General features: G+C 33.2%; 1 protein-coding gene across 4 annotated transcripts in view; it reads left to right on the top strand.

Moving 5' to 3' along the window:
* Positions 1 to 12,955, top strand: part of ZDHHC2 (zDHHC palmitoyltransferase 2) — a 64,738-nt gene extending 51,783 nt beyond the window's left edge. For all 4 annotated transcript variants that reach the window (XM_072763626.1, XM_072763625.1, XM_072763624.1 and 1 more), the window contains 5 exons: positions 1,142 to 1,268; positions 1,556 to 1,648; positions 5,458 to 5,570; positions 8,011 to 8,085; positions 10,469 to 12,955. In XM_072763626.1, the coding sequence (XP_072619727.1) occupies positions 1,142 to 1,268; positions 1,556 to 1,648; positions 5,458 to 5,570; positions 8,011 to 8,051 (374 nt within the window). In that variant the 3' untranslated portion in view covers positions 8,052 to 8,085; positions 10,469 to 12,955. The remainder of the gene's footprint in view (positions 1 to 1,141; positions 1,269 to 1,555; positions 1,649 to 5,457; positions 5,571 to 8,010; positions 8,086 to 10,468) is intronic.
* The last annotated feature ends 2,582 nt before the right edge of the window (positions 12,956 to 15,537 follow it).

Raw genomic sequence — 15,537 nt, forward strand, 5'->3', positions numbered from 1 at the left:
AATCCCATATTTTTTCTATTTTACTTTCAAATAATGTAGTCAGCTCAATATTGTTCAAATATTCAAATATTATATTGATATAATAATTTCTAAACAGTTATCTTATTTCAAATTATATGTTAGATAATTAAATTATAATTCATGATAAATTATAATTCAGCAGAAAATAAATTATTTCTAGAAGTTTAGGAACTTCTAGATTTAACTTATAACACTGAAAGAACTTCCTCTAGGCAATATAGTCCTAAAATTATGAAAATATTTTATTAAAAGCTATATATAACCCAGGGTGACAAATGCTAAAGGTCTTCCAAATTGCCACATTTTTCATAGTACCATGATTCTCTTAGTATTTTCTTTTTTTAAATGATGGACAAAAAAATCATTATACTTCTGTTTGTTCAGAAGTAAACAAACTTCTGTTTGTTCGTGTTCCAAAAATAAAAGTTCAGATTTTGCCTATCAGCATTATTTAAGAAGAATTTGTATCATAATAGAAGGGACATTCATTACCTTGTTCAGGTTCCACTTCTGTCATTTATTTGCTGTGTGATTTTGGACACGTCCCACGGCCTCTCTGAAGCCCAGCTTCATTAGGCAGAGTATGTACAACCAGGCACAGTGTTTGCATTTGCACTGGATCCTGCTTCAGATAAGCCAGCTTTAAAGTAAATTTTTGACTAGCGAGAAATTTAAATCAAATTGGAAAATGGAATTTATTGACTGGAAAAAAGGGAATTTGTAGAGTGTATGTAAAGTACAGTCTCATTGGTTAAAAAAACTATAGGTTTGTGTAGATCTATATCCATCCATCTATCCATCCTCACATCTATTTAATAAAGACCCAGAAGATGTAAAGTTTTAGTTTATTTGCTCAGTTGTGTTTTCTAATGTTTTGCAATGCACATGTGCTGCTATAAGAGTAAAAGGGTCTTTAAATATTAAAATACATGTAATCATATCTTATTATTTTAAAACAGAGTAGACAATCCGTGTTGCAGAGCTATTGATAGGGACATAAGTACTCACAGGAAGCTAGCCATCAATTTTTAGAGTTCTCTCATTCAGTGCAATAATTTATAACTACGGGGATTACTAGATATGTTCTAAACTCACATAGTTGCTCTACCGTGTTTTGTAGAGGCATTTAGAAGTCCCGTATTTCGACATGGAACAGATAAGAATGGATTCAGCTTGGGTTTCAGTAAAAACATGCGACAAGTTTTTGGTGATGAAAAGAAGTACTGGTTGCTACCCATTTTTTCAAGGTACTTTGTTGTGAAAATATTCAAGTTTTAAACTAATGAAAGTAATCCACCAGAAGAACTATCCTCCTGCATACAAGTTCCTGTTTTTTTTTAAGAATTGTTTTATGATTCACTGTTATATGAATGTGGTAGTCAGTTAACTCATCTCCTTAAACGTTCTGTATGGAAGCCAATGTCTGGTACACATGTTTTGTCCATAATATAACTGTGTTCTGTTTGCAAACATCAAAGCTTCACTTATGTTGTCTTGTTTACTGCTCAATTACAAGTTTTCATTTTAATTATAGTCTAGGTGATGGCTGCTCCTTTCCAACTTGCCTTGTTAATCAGGATCCTGAACAAGCATCTACTCCTGCAGGATTGAATTCAACATCGAAAAAGTAATCCCATATTTTTTTCTATTTTACTTTCAAAAAATGTATTTTATCTTCCTGTGACCTTTGATTCTATATTTCTTTGAAAAAAATGGAAGAACGTAATTCACTATAATGGCTCCCACTTGGAATGAGGGGGAAAGGAAAGTATGATTAGAGAGGGGCCCAGAGCAAGCTTCAATTATACTTATAAAACTTGTTACTCTAGGTAGTGGGTAAACAGGTATTGATTCTCTGTACATTTTGGTTGACTGATTTTTAAAATGTAATGCATAAAAGAAGAGAATATTCAGTCCACATTAGCTCCCCCAGTGATCAGGTGAGTGGACAATAAACTTGACCTCTGACCCTCCAGGTCCTTTCTGTGGTAACTATAATATTATAAAAAGATCAGAAGAACTTACCTGGATTAGGTTTTTGGAGATCAAATGGAATCCCCCACACCCACTCAATAGTGCACCATGTTCTTAATGTTTGATAAAAACCTGTAAACATCTGAACCATTTTTTTGTGGAAAGAGAAGGGAAGGAGTCCTGGAAATTTAGTGTCTGGAGACTTTTGCCCTTGCTCTAAGTTTTTTGGTTCCAGTCTATCAAGAATTTGAGGAAGACCTTGAAATTTAATTCTGACTTTGCTACCAACGAGCAAAAGGCAAAACTACTCAAACTTTTAAAAATGTTATTTATGAATTTGTGAGTTTGAAACACTAATTTTTGCATATTTAAGACAGATTTATTTGAATATGGCCATACCTCTAATTATTAAATGAAAGCTGATAGCAAGAGCATAACCATATCATTCTTAGTTAAATGTTAGAGATTTTTCTTAGTTGCTGGAATGCCATGTTCATAACACCTGACCCTACATGACTCCCATCTAGTGTGGATGTCCTACTGATCACAGTATTTTCTCTGGTGGAGCCTGTCATGACCCTAGAATTCTTCTTGAGTTAGTGATCCTGGTAGCCATTCCAAAACATTTTAAATTGTTAAGAGATGAAACCTGTTTACCACCCCATCCCTAGAGTGACCTTTGTATAGACCAGACTCAACCAGTTAATGAGGAGGCCATTCCGATGTGTTTTACAGGGATATTCAAAGGCATCAGAGTCTTACTGGGGTATACCCTCTGAGTTTTGGCTTGAACATTGAAGGATTAAGAGTTGTTTTTTTTTTAATATCTTGATGCAGAAAAATCTCATTTTAATAGATTACTTAGAATATTTCCAGGCTTTTATAAATTTTAGTAGTAGTTTTCAATAATCTTTTTTTTTTTTTTTTCTGCCTCTTAAGGGGCTTCTGTAGTTCAAGAAGATTTGGGTTTCTGAAATAGTATCTCTCTTTTTGCTAAATAGGCTTTGGGGGAAATCCTAGTTCTGGCACTATTGCCCAGCTAGGTGATCTTGTAACCACTATGGTCTTCTCTTCCTTTAAATTTTGAGATTGTATTTTGACAGCTAACATATCTTTTACATAATTATATAATTTCCCCTGATTAGCTCATATAGAATTGTTATGGCAAGTGATAGTCTCTCCTCTGTATTCTAGAGATATCTGACTCAACATTCTGTTGATATCTACTCAACATTCCCACCACTTAAATGCCTAAAAGTCATCTCCCTCCGAACAGATGCAGAGCAGAATTCTTAATTCCCAGACATTGACACTCTCACCTTCAGCTTAAATCTCCTACATTCTTCCATATGTCCCAATTAGTGATGCTCAGACTCCCAGATGCTCAGGCCAGGAACTGTGGAGTCATTCTAGCTTCCTCTTTCAATGACCTTGTATTTACTTCATTTGCAAATTTTATCACATATCCATTCTAAATATTCCACTAATCCAAGTCTTACCACCTTCAGACTACTTTCTGGTCCAAGCTGTCACTTCTCACCTAGATTATTTCCATACCGTCCTTACTGATCTTTCTGATTCCATTTTTGTCCTACTCCAGTCTGTTCTCGATTAAGAATCAGATTGTGTCACTCTTGTGCCCAAAACCCTCTGTTGGCTTCCCATCTTAACCAGCATAAAAGTGAATGCATGTCCTGACCTTTTCCTGTCTAATCTACCCCCAGTACCTCTCTGATTTGATCCCTTACCACTTTCCCATCTCTCACAATCCCTAGACACACAGATCTTGCTGGTCCTCAAGTATACCAAGCATGTCCCTTACTTAGCACATTTGTACTTGCCAATTCCTCTTCCTAACCATTTTTCTTTCTCTTTCTGAATGCTCTTTCAGCTTCTCTTCATTCACTTCTAGCTCAGGTGTAATTTCACAATAGAGGGCCATCTTTGAAAACCCTTTGTAAAATAGCAACCTGCTCTTCCACTTCCCCTTACTGCTCTTTATCTATTGTCATAGCTCTTACTGTCACCTGACTTCTTATATCTATGCCTACTTATTATTATTCCTCCCTAATTACAATGAAATTTCCATGTGATCAGAAACTATTCATTGATGTAATTGGCACTCAGTGAATGCTGTTGAATGAATGGATCCTTCCTTGTCATTTGTTGGAGTCTTATAAGCAGCAGTGAATCTGCAAGGAGTCTCTAAACCTGAACCTAGTTACTATGCTATACCTGGTAAATGGTCCCTTTCTTGAAGAATAATAATTAGAGGAAAAGAGAGTTATGGGGTTTTTTTTTTTCATAGAAATAAAATATATCCTTTTTATTTTTTAGACTTACCTCCAAAATTTCAATAAGGGGATGTTAAAACTGCACAAAATTGAAATACGCTCAAATTTTAGATATAAGGTAATTATTAAGGAGCAAAAGCATATCCTTTAAAAAATATAGTCAACTCGCATATGTGGAATTATTCTTGGAAGAATTTTAAGTATTTTTTTCTTTTGAACATTATTGTAATTACGGTTTCAGGGTGTTCTAAAAGTATACTTATAGTTTCTCTGCCAATAATTTTTTCTATCTAAGGATAGAAAAAATGGAATCCCCCACATATCTAAGTGAAATGCTATTTTAATTTATATTTTTTCATGCTATATATTGACATATGTTGATATATAGCATGTCTACTTAAATTTTTAAACTTAAATTTTTCTTTTAAGACTCTTTATTCCTCAAGTTAAACATCACATTTGTAAGACCTGATGATATCAGATGCTTTCAACGTTTCTGCAAGATAGTGCTCAAATTTGTTGTTTCAGTTTTTTTGTTTTGTTTTGTTTTTGTTGTTGTTTCAGTTTTATAGAGGAAGACAGAGAATTCTTTGTTCAAGACAAGTTAGGCCACTTTAGAAACACTAGACCAATTTTTCTCAAACTTGTCTTTCTACCATCACCTTCATATATTTTTTTCCATATCACCATACCACTTACAAAACTAATATTTTTATTTGATATACTTAGTTAAATTGGTACTGAAGCTTATTTTTAAATCATACATTATATCACTAATATATAGTGAAATGAAATGAAAAATGAAATGAAAACTAGTATAATTTACCATAAATAGAATATGACTTTAAAAAATAAAATTGTTAATAAAGTCCTGTTAAATTCTAACTAGATTCCCTCACCTACTAAAGTTAGGGGCGGAAGCCTGTTCTCTGTCTTAAAAATGGAGACTTGCCAAAGCTAAAGATTGTCATCTTACTGTATTTAGAAGAATGAAAAGAGAATGGAAGGAAGAATGGTTTTCTCGTTGTGAGTCAATGTGATTAAATGCCTTATTCCCCCTTCACCCAATTCTTTTGGGAAGTGGTTTGAATTCTGTACCTTGAGAAACCCTTAGCTTAATACTATTAAGAGTTAACATATGATTATGGTGTTGATTATTATTACTCAGTCCTGAAAACCATCAGTTTCCTGCAAAGCCATTGAGAGAGTCCCAGAGCCATCTTCTCACTGATTCTCAGTCTTGGACAGAAAGCAGCACAAACCCAGGAAAAGGCAAAGCTGGTAAGGGTGTGCTTACATGGCTATTTTAATAGATTTTATTTATAAAAGGTGAAAGTAATGCACAAATTTCATCATATTCTTATAGATTCTTCCTAGCTTCGGAGTTGAACTCCCATTTTAAATTTAGAATTATTTTCAGGAACTTCTGTTTGTAAAAATACTTTGATTAAGGTCTGTAAGCTGAAAAGATCATGTTGTGAAAGATCTGCATTGCTTTTATTCCAGTTTAAGAAACAGTTACTACTGCCTAACAAATAAAATGATATACTCAAAATCTAAATATGTAATTGCAAATATAATCAACTCAGACAAAAGAGTGAAAAATATCTAGTAAAAGGGATCTTAAACCATATGGTTCTTTTAAGATTCTATCCAATTTCAAAATGTCAAAGTAAAGTTACTGCATACTTATCATAACTCTAGCTGTTATTTCTTTGGATCCCACTCACATTTCCCTTGTTATTATTGATTTTAACCTTTGACTACTTCAGTCAAAATAGTTTATTGGCAAAGAAAAAGCAAGGCTTTGAAGTCAGACCTGATTTTAAATCCCAGTTTGGACACCTGATTAGTGTGTGATATTTGTAGCAACCTAACCTCTTTTAGATGTAGCTTTCTTTCTTTAAAATGCTATTTATTTCTCAGGTTAGTGAAGATTAATCAAAACGTATGATCATACATACAAGTGTATAAATATATGTGTGGTGTCCCTATAAATAACCATGATTAAGGCACTATTAGCCAGAAAATCGCTCCTTCATTTCTAGTCCTTTCTTCAAACTCTCTCCTAGCCTCCCTGACTTTGGCTCCCTGCACTTCATTTATTTAAAAAAATATGTTTATTAAAAAAAATAAAAATAAATAAAAAATAAATTATTTACTTATTTGAGAGAGAGAGAGAGAGAACATAAGAGAGAAGGAGAGAGAAAGAGAGCATGAGTGGGGGCAAGGGGAAGGGCAGAAAAAGAGGGAGAACCAGACTCCTTGTTGAGCAGGGAGCCCGATGCAAAGCTCGATCCCAGAACCCTGAGATCATGACCTGAGCTGAAGGCATATACTCAACTGACTGAGCCACCCAGATACCCTGGCTCCCTCCATTTTAAAGTGATTGTTGTTTTCTTTGAAATTTCTTTGGGATTTAGTGATAATGAAAAATAGGCATTCCTAAGTAAAAATTCTAAGGTCATTATTTAATCTATAATCAATCATATTCTCCTAAAATATAGGCTTTCTTTAAAGGGACTTATTCTTAAGTAATATATATGCCTATATATAGGCATGAATATCCCTATTGTGTGAATATCCATAATTTGGTCTGTCTTTTCACCTTCAAACCTGCCTTTACATTTTCCAGTCTATGGGAAGGACTAGACCTTGCCGCAACAAAGTTGATGTCACCTATTAGCCCTTTGAATCCATCAGTTTCCTTAGAGGCAAAGAAATGATCTATAGTTGGAGGTTAATTTTCAGGTGGTGGAAAGACAAAGAACTCTGTTTCTTTCAGAAGGAATTCATGTTGCCTTGTATAGTTCTGCACTAACATAGAAGTGATTTCTTGGCTTCCATGTGCTATTAATCATTTGGCATGTTAGATTAATTTTCTGTTACTTGGATGGATGAATTGAAAACTTATTTAAAGTATAAAGAGTGCTTAAAAGTTGGAAGGAAAATGTGAGAAGGATGAGCTGAGAAAGGGCTCAAAGATTAGTTTCACCAGACTGAGGGAGGTAAATGTAGAATTAGAAAGAATACCCTAAGATGATGTGAGAATTGCCAGGTCTAATGTGTCTTTCATGGTTTTGTTCACTCCTCCCACTTCCTGAGGTATATATCTCTTTTTATTCATCTTTTTAGAGATGGAGGTGAGAGAAGAGGCAGAGGGAGAGGGAGAGAGAATCCTAAGCAGGCTCCATGCCTAGTGCAGAGCCCCACTTGAGGCTTGATCCCACGACCCTGAGATCCATGACCTGGGTCAAAATCAAGAGTTCAGTGCTTAACTGACTGAGCCACCCAGGCACCCCCTGAATATCTCTTTTTAAAGAGCCTTTTGAGGAGCACCTCTGTGGCTCAGTGGTTGAGCATTTGCTTTTGGCTCAGGGTGTGATCCTGGGGTCCTGGGATCGAGTCCTGCATTGGGCTCCCTGCGGGAAGCTTGTTTCTCCCTCTGCCTATGTCTCTGCCTCTCTCTGTGTGTCTCTCTCATGAATAAATAAATAAAATCTTTAAAAAAAGAAAAGAGCCTTTTGTGACACTGCTGGAGGTCAACACTGTATTGTGTGTGTGTGTGTGTTTCCATATGACTACCTTACAAATCTGTACTACTTTCAGGGCACCTTTGGAAGCATATTGGGGGGATTCATAGATGGATAAACAAGTCCTGCCTATTTATTCAAAAGCAACCCCCTGCAAACAAAATGTTAATTTATATTCTTTCTTGAAGGTATGAGCAATCCTGCATTAACCATGGAGAATGAGACTTAACTCTTCAAACAAAATAAATTCATACTTTATGGAAGTAAGATGTTTTCCTTTATTGTGACGTTTTATATTTTTAATAGCCTTTCTGTTCTCTTAGGGCAAATAGTTTCCATAGACATTATTTATTTTTGAGTAATTGAAATTTTAAGATGTTGTAGTTCACCCTTAGGATCCTATTCATTATGCTGGAGACCTCTGAATGTGGACCTAGCTTTGGTTTTAGCTATATGTAAGATTAACTTGACACAAAATAGAAATGAGTTGATGTACAAAATTAATTTTTATAGGAATGCACTAAATGGCAAGGATTGTTCCTAAACTATTGAACTTACATGGTAATTATCTTGTCATATGATAGAATCTTGCAATTTTTTATTTTTAGTTTTTCTATCCTTCAGATATACAGTGGTTATAACCTTGACCATCTATCAGTAGAATCTCACTGGGTCTCAGTACAAGATAATTAATTATATCTTGTTAGTGCAAACCTCCATCATTTTTGGTTACTGTAGGACCCCCTAGTGTGTGTTATCCTTAAAACAAGTGTTCCAAATAATGTTCTTTAAACCATAATTTTTTTTAAACCTGTTGCTCCAAATCAGTATCTTTAAAAGATTATTTATTTATAAGCCTGCAGTCAATACAGTAAAAAGCCCTTCTGAAACAAAGCCATAGACATCTAAAGAAAACAAACAACTATACATACTGTTAAAATAAACAGTGTAGAGTTGAACAGTAAAGCTATCAAGACAAATTTTTATTTACAAAACTGTAGTCCAGAATCCTAAACTCTAAAGAAAACAAGAGAGTGGAATCTGAAACAAAATCATTTGTGTCAAGGTACTTCATGGATATCTGCATTTTTATTTTGTTTGTTTTTTGTTTTTTGTTTCTTTTAACCCATTTTAATCCTCAAATCTGTGTTGTTATTTTTTTTTCTTAAATCTGTTTCTTTGTTTTGTTTTCATGAATAGCTATGTAAATAACAGCAAAGTACCGATCTGGCAGTTTGCCAGTTGACTAATGTTTTGGTTTTGGATGACTGTATATAAGGTGTAGTGGATCAGATTAATCATAATTATGGTTAGGGTAGTGAAAATTTAATTTTAATTTGGTTAAATAGCAAAGAGACAATATTAAATTTCCAGAAGTAATTCTTAAAATGTCACTATTAAAATATTTTACAGAAATAGTTCTATAAACCATATAAAGTTGTATAGGATTTTTTTTTCAGTAATTTGAATCATTAGTCCTAATTATGAATGTTTATGAGGTCATACATGTTAAATATTTTACAATACTTTACATAGTGACATTGTGTGTAAGTCACATAGACTTCCCGGTATTTTGACACAAGACTAATGTAGTTTGAAAATCATTATTCTCAACATTGCATAATATTAGACAACATAGTAGGCTCTAAATAAACATTTTGTAAATAATTATAGAATAACATGGTTAAAATAAAAAATCTCACAGAAACTTGATTTTATTATATACAAATACATGACATTAATGGTCATAATAGCCAAGTGGAAGCATGAATCAGCTGCGATGTAAAAAAAAAAAAAAAAAGATTTTGTGATATGTTTTTCATTCTATTGATCTAACCTGTGACATTTAAATGTTTCTTTAAAAAATTGAATTTTCCCAAGGTAGCTAATATTCCAAATAGTTTTTAAAAGTTTTAAAAATGGTTTTCCTGCTTTACATCTCAGACTTGCAATTCCTTCAATGTACATTATATTGAATAATAATATCTGATATTGATATGCTTAATTTAATGATATTACTGAAATATATTTTCATATTTTCTTTTTGATGTACATTAATAAATTACCTGTGGGATTTTCTATAAAATATTTATTAGTTCATTCATCATACTTTGCAGATAGCCATGTACCTAGACCCATAGTAGCACTAATATGTAAGTCAAAATTAGCCTTTTCCACCTTCTCTCTTTAAGTAAAAAATGCTGTGCTTCTATGTATGTGAAATTTCAAACATATTTTCCTACATCCCCATCCCAACTCAGCTGTCACTCCTAAACTTCTACTGGCCTCAGACAAATGCAGAACAAGGAAACCAGCCATTCAAATTGCTGCCCCAAACTAGCAGTATTGGCATCACTTGGGAGCTCAATAGAAATGTAGAATTTTGGACCTTACCCTAGACCTACTGAGTCAGAATCTGCATTTTCTGCATTTTAACAAGCTCCTCTAGTCTTCTTCTATATGCTTATTATAGTTTGAGAAGCACTGATGTAGAAGTCTGTATTCAAGAACATATCTGAGCTTTCTGCCTAGAAAATATTTAATTTTGAACAAGGAATGTTATTCAACAAACACTGAATGAGTGGTTAGTTTTTTTGGTTTTTTATAGTTGACACAATAGCTTCATGATTTCTGTTTCATTTCAAGGTATCCATGCTGTAGGTGGATGGAAGAGGCTTCCCACAGGAAGGCACCATTGGCCAGTTGTTCCCATTTTCCTTTGGCTGGATATGCAGAATATGAATTGGTTAGTTCTCTCCAAGCTGTTGCTTAAAACATAACACATTTTTAAATTCAATATACAGATTGTTTGAACTAACACAAATTCCTCTTACATATTAGAAGTAATTATGGTTTATGAATCAAAGGCAAAAGTATCTTCTATCATAAAAGCTTGGAATAAATTCATGGGCTGATTTTCACCCAAATGTTTGGGTAGTACAATGTTTATACATAAAAAGCCCATTAATCATCTGAGTTTCTGATTCAGAAAATTGAGACTATATAAGATATTGAAATTTGAAAGATTTCAAATTACCGTATAATGACAGCTTTATTTATAAAACCTACTAGTTACCGAGTTGGAGGTAGCATTCCCTCTGTTGTGAATCCAGCCCCAGACTGAGTGAACTATAATGACTATGAATTCATTGCAAATTTTAAGTGGCCTACAGTTGAAGATTACCACCATTTTTGCCAGACTTTAATCTAATTCTAGCCTTTGTTCCCTGCTGGGAAAGATGTATGGTCATTGAAGCCTGAGCTCACTGATAAGCAACTAGCTAGCAAATTTTTATCATAACTAATACATTAATTACTACTACATCCAAAATATATTTTTCATCTCTTCTGATCCTCTTAAATTGGCTGAAAATTATAAAAAATCATTTATGATGTTCTTTTGCCATTCTGGCTTTTTAAAAAATCTAATTTTTTAAAAGTTATTTGTTCTATTGAACATATAGCTAAAATATTGAATTTGTTAATAATTCCTAATGGGCCAATAGATTAATCCTCCATTGGTATCTATATTATTTCTGTGTCCCCTCATCGAAAGTATGACAGTTATACTTTATATTTCTTCAAATACTTAAGATTAAATTATGCAAATCATTAAAAGAAATATACTTTTAGAAATTTAGTTCAATATGAACTAAATGGTGTGCTGTTTGGAAATTGAGTTTAAGGTAAACTAAAGTGGTGTGTTTGTTGATGCCAAATGTTCGGCTTCAGTAAATATACTAGGAAGCTCTTGTGCCTTGTATGCACTATTTGAAAAAAAATTTATTCTTTTTTTTTTTTTTTTTTTTTTTTGAGTGGAGTGTAAGTTTTGTAAATGTTAGAGATTAGAATAAGCTGTAAACATTTTTTGGTACTGATTTTGAGAATTTAAAGCAGATTATCTTTTAAAACTTACATAGCTAAGGAACTGGTATTTAATCAAAGAGAAAATGGTGTTAAACTTTTCAAAATCTGAGTTAGACAAAAATGCAACACATAATAGACTAGTAGACCAGAGGATAATGGAGTAAAAAAGATCCTTGCAAAACCCATTCTTTCTAAAAATATAAAGTTTTATATTTAAATGAGTTTGTGAAAGAATCAATTATCAGTGAAGTTCATTTTATAGATCATTTGAGTGTAATTCTTTGAGTAATAGGATGGCACTCTTTTTCAGATTTTTTTTTTTTTTTTTTTTAAAGCTAAAGACTTTGATCTGACAATCTGTTTCAGGAAATCTCAGAAGATATGATACATTCTTACTTTTTACTTTTAAAGGATTTTTTGGTCATCATTTTTTATTACCTGAAGTGCCAGGTTGGAACCTATAGCTACTGCTAGAAGTCTTAAGGGCAACAGCATCACATGATGTATTAAGAATTATATGCAGCCAGGTTTTTTTCAAAGCACAGTACTATAGCCATTTTTGTGGATAGGATTCTGTGACATGTTCCTTGTCAAAATAGAAGAGAAAAAGAAGTTTTTATTCTTTATCTTGCTAGAGTACTGTTAAGTTTTTCCTTTTGTGTAATTATTGATATACATGAGTCAGTACACATTAGAATCAGATTTAAAAAAATTTTTTTACAAATAAATTTTTTTCCATTAAGTTGTAATGGTTCCCTTTTTGTTTTCATACAGTGAATAATCTTTTAAGGGTTTTGTTTTGTTTTTAATCTAGGTGGTTATAATTTTTAGAGATGATGGCATATCTCATTAGATATGCAGTATAAAGTTTACCGAGTGAATAAAGCATCAAATAGACCTACATTTTGTACATATTTATAAAATGTACCTTAAAAACATTTTAAACATTTTGCTTTAAAAAATTTAATTGTTCGACTCAAACTTAGACACTTACACTTCAACTATCCTGATCATATATTTGATTGATGTTTGATTTTTCCTGTTTTTCAAAATTCTACCATATAGGTTAAATTTTTTAGATTTTTTTTTAAATGTACAAATACTTCATATACTTTTAGTTAACTTTGCCATTGTGCAGTGAAAAGAGGGTTTGTATTTTCAAAGATAAACTTATTGCATCTAAATCAATGATGGGACATTCAAGGAAGTGCTTATTCATGAATTCCCTCCTGTTATACCATAATAAAGTCTGGTTGATCACCTTTAGTAGCTGTCTATATGGAATTGCCTTTGCACTGACAATCGAAGTTCCTTTAAAGATACACTTTTCCTAAGTCTACCAGAACTACTGCAGACAAAGCTGATCTACAACCTGGTCATAACATAGGTCTTTTGAGGAGAGGTGGATGACAGGATAAGTATGTATTGGTTAAAATGATTCTGAGGACAATTAGAAACAGACCATAAAACTTGAGTACACTTGTTCAACAGGTAACTGGGAAATATGGCATATGTTTGGCAATAACCACATCCTCTAGAGAACTCAAATACAAAGGATTTATAGAATATGTTCTTTAAAAATGAAGGTGGTAATCATGATTCATGCTTCAGGAAAACAACCTGTGAAAAATTATTACTCCATTAAATTCTAGATGAGCAGATTTTCCCTATTTCAACGTACATGTGTCCCACAGCACAATGTTCAGTGTATTTCCATCCTCAAAAAGAGAGGATGTAAGGGGCTGTTCTACCATAAGGCAGTTTAGGTTACTCAGAGCTCTTTAATTGTTCTTATTCCACAAAAAGTTAAAATATGACTGGGCAATGCCAAACAAATCACTTGCAGTTTTTTCTCATGGCAGGAAAGTGATAGCAAAAACAAAACTGGTGACAGTACCCACAGATCTTTGGTGTTCTTATTTGTAGCCAGTATTCAGTATTAGCAGTTGGGGGGAAAATGTGTTAGGATGATTCATCTTTTGACTTACTTCTGAGTACCAGTGAAACCAAAGGGGGCTTTTTGAGAAGTGATTTTAAGCTCCAGTGTATGCTATGTAAAGGAGTTCATTACTCAGAATGGACAGTACTATTTTATGATTTATAAAAAACAACCATTTATGTTGCATCTTCCAGGGAAGGGGCTCTCCTGACCTGAATTTATTAGTAACAATTCTTTATCTTGTTTGACAGATAAAGGTGCTTGAGAAAAAAAAATAATGCTCCAAAGTAGAATTCTGTTGATGCTGAATTAAAAACTGATTATCACAGAAAGCTTCAGTTCTTCTGTTGTCTTTTATCCAACTATGAAAATAAAGCTATTGACAGAGTTTAGAATTCATGTCTTTTTCACTAAGTATAACCCCCTAAAGTCTGGTATTAGAAGCATCTTAAATGACCCAATCATTTATTATGAGAATATTAATAAAGAGCAACTTTAATTACACACTAATTTTAGTATAACATGCAAATGTTTCAAAGTTCTTTAAAAAATATCCTTAGGCAAGGAGACATTATGGGTAAACCCAGAATGGCTATAAAGAATCAACTGGAGGAGAATCTGTACACACATGTGTAACACAAGTATGATTTTTTGGTTTATTCTCTTTTCACATGGTCTTTGCACTAGTAAGACACCGGCTAACAATGAAATGTTTATTCTTGTTTAGAAAAAAAGAGAACAAAGGTGACAAGTGAAATGGCTACCTGCCAAACCAGAAGACCTTACATTTTCACAAGGTTTTAAATTTGACCAACTCAACCTTTCTCTGCTCCATGCGCATTTTTACGTATTTGCAGTTGTTAATACATCTGAGTCGATTTCAGGTTGCAATGACATAGTGGTTTCTCAACTTCTTTGAAAATGGTCTCACCTGTATTTCCATACAGACTACGAAAAGAAACTAATTCTTTGGTCACTTCAAACTTAACATTGATTTCTCAAAGAATAGCTGGGAAAGTACTAGAACATTTTATTTAGAGGCAAAGAACAATACTCAAAATCCTGTCACTTTATAATTAACTGTAGATGTTGTACCCAATGTCCTCACTCTTCAACCATTCTTTCCAAAAGGCTAAGTTGTTAAAATTATTTTCTCTAGACGTTATTTCTTTGGGCTACTACATTCAGAAACCATGACATAACTATCAGTAAATGGCTTTGCTTGGCTAACAAATGGGCCAGACATAGACTTTTCACTTATTTTTGTGAAGAAATCATGATGTGATGAGATACTCGGTTTTAAAATGTTTACACTTTCCCAGTAGTTGGGTATATTGTGATGAGTGCTTGGTCTGGTTATGTCAACATATATTGCATTTTTTAGCAGTTACACTATCATTGCATGACACATTATTTTACCATATGATTTAGTTAACACTCTATTGTGCCTTCAAGGCACATCATTCAAAGTAGTTTTCTGTTTGGATATAATGGATATAAGCTGGTAACATAAAAATAAATTGTTGTATAGATAGACCAGGCACTCCAAATGCTTTCATATCGTATCTGCATCACTGATTTTGTAGCATACCAAGAAGGAATGTGAAACGATGAGAAAGCCATAAGCAGTTTCTGTAGCAGCTACTCAGCCTTCCCACTGTGATGCAGAAGTAGCCAGACAGTACAGAAATGATGAGTGTAGCTGCATTCCAATAAAACTTTATTGATGGACACTAAAATTTGAATTCACTTAATTTTCACATGTCAGTATTTTTCTTTTGATTTTTTTTCCCCCCAACCATTTTAAAACCATAAAAACCATCCTCATCTCACTGGCCATACAAAAACAGGCAGTAGGCTGGTTTTGGCCTGTAGGCGTTACGTACTTTACTGATCTTTGATCCAAGAG

This window comes from Vulpes vulpes, chromosome 7, assembly GCF_048418805.1.
Source record: "Vulpes vulpes isolate BD-2025 chromosome 7, VulVul3, whole genome shotgun sequence".
NCBI classification, from domain to species: domain Eukaryota; kingdom Metazoa; phylum Chordata; class Mammalia; order Carnivora; family Canidae; genus Vulpes; species Vulpes vulpes.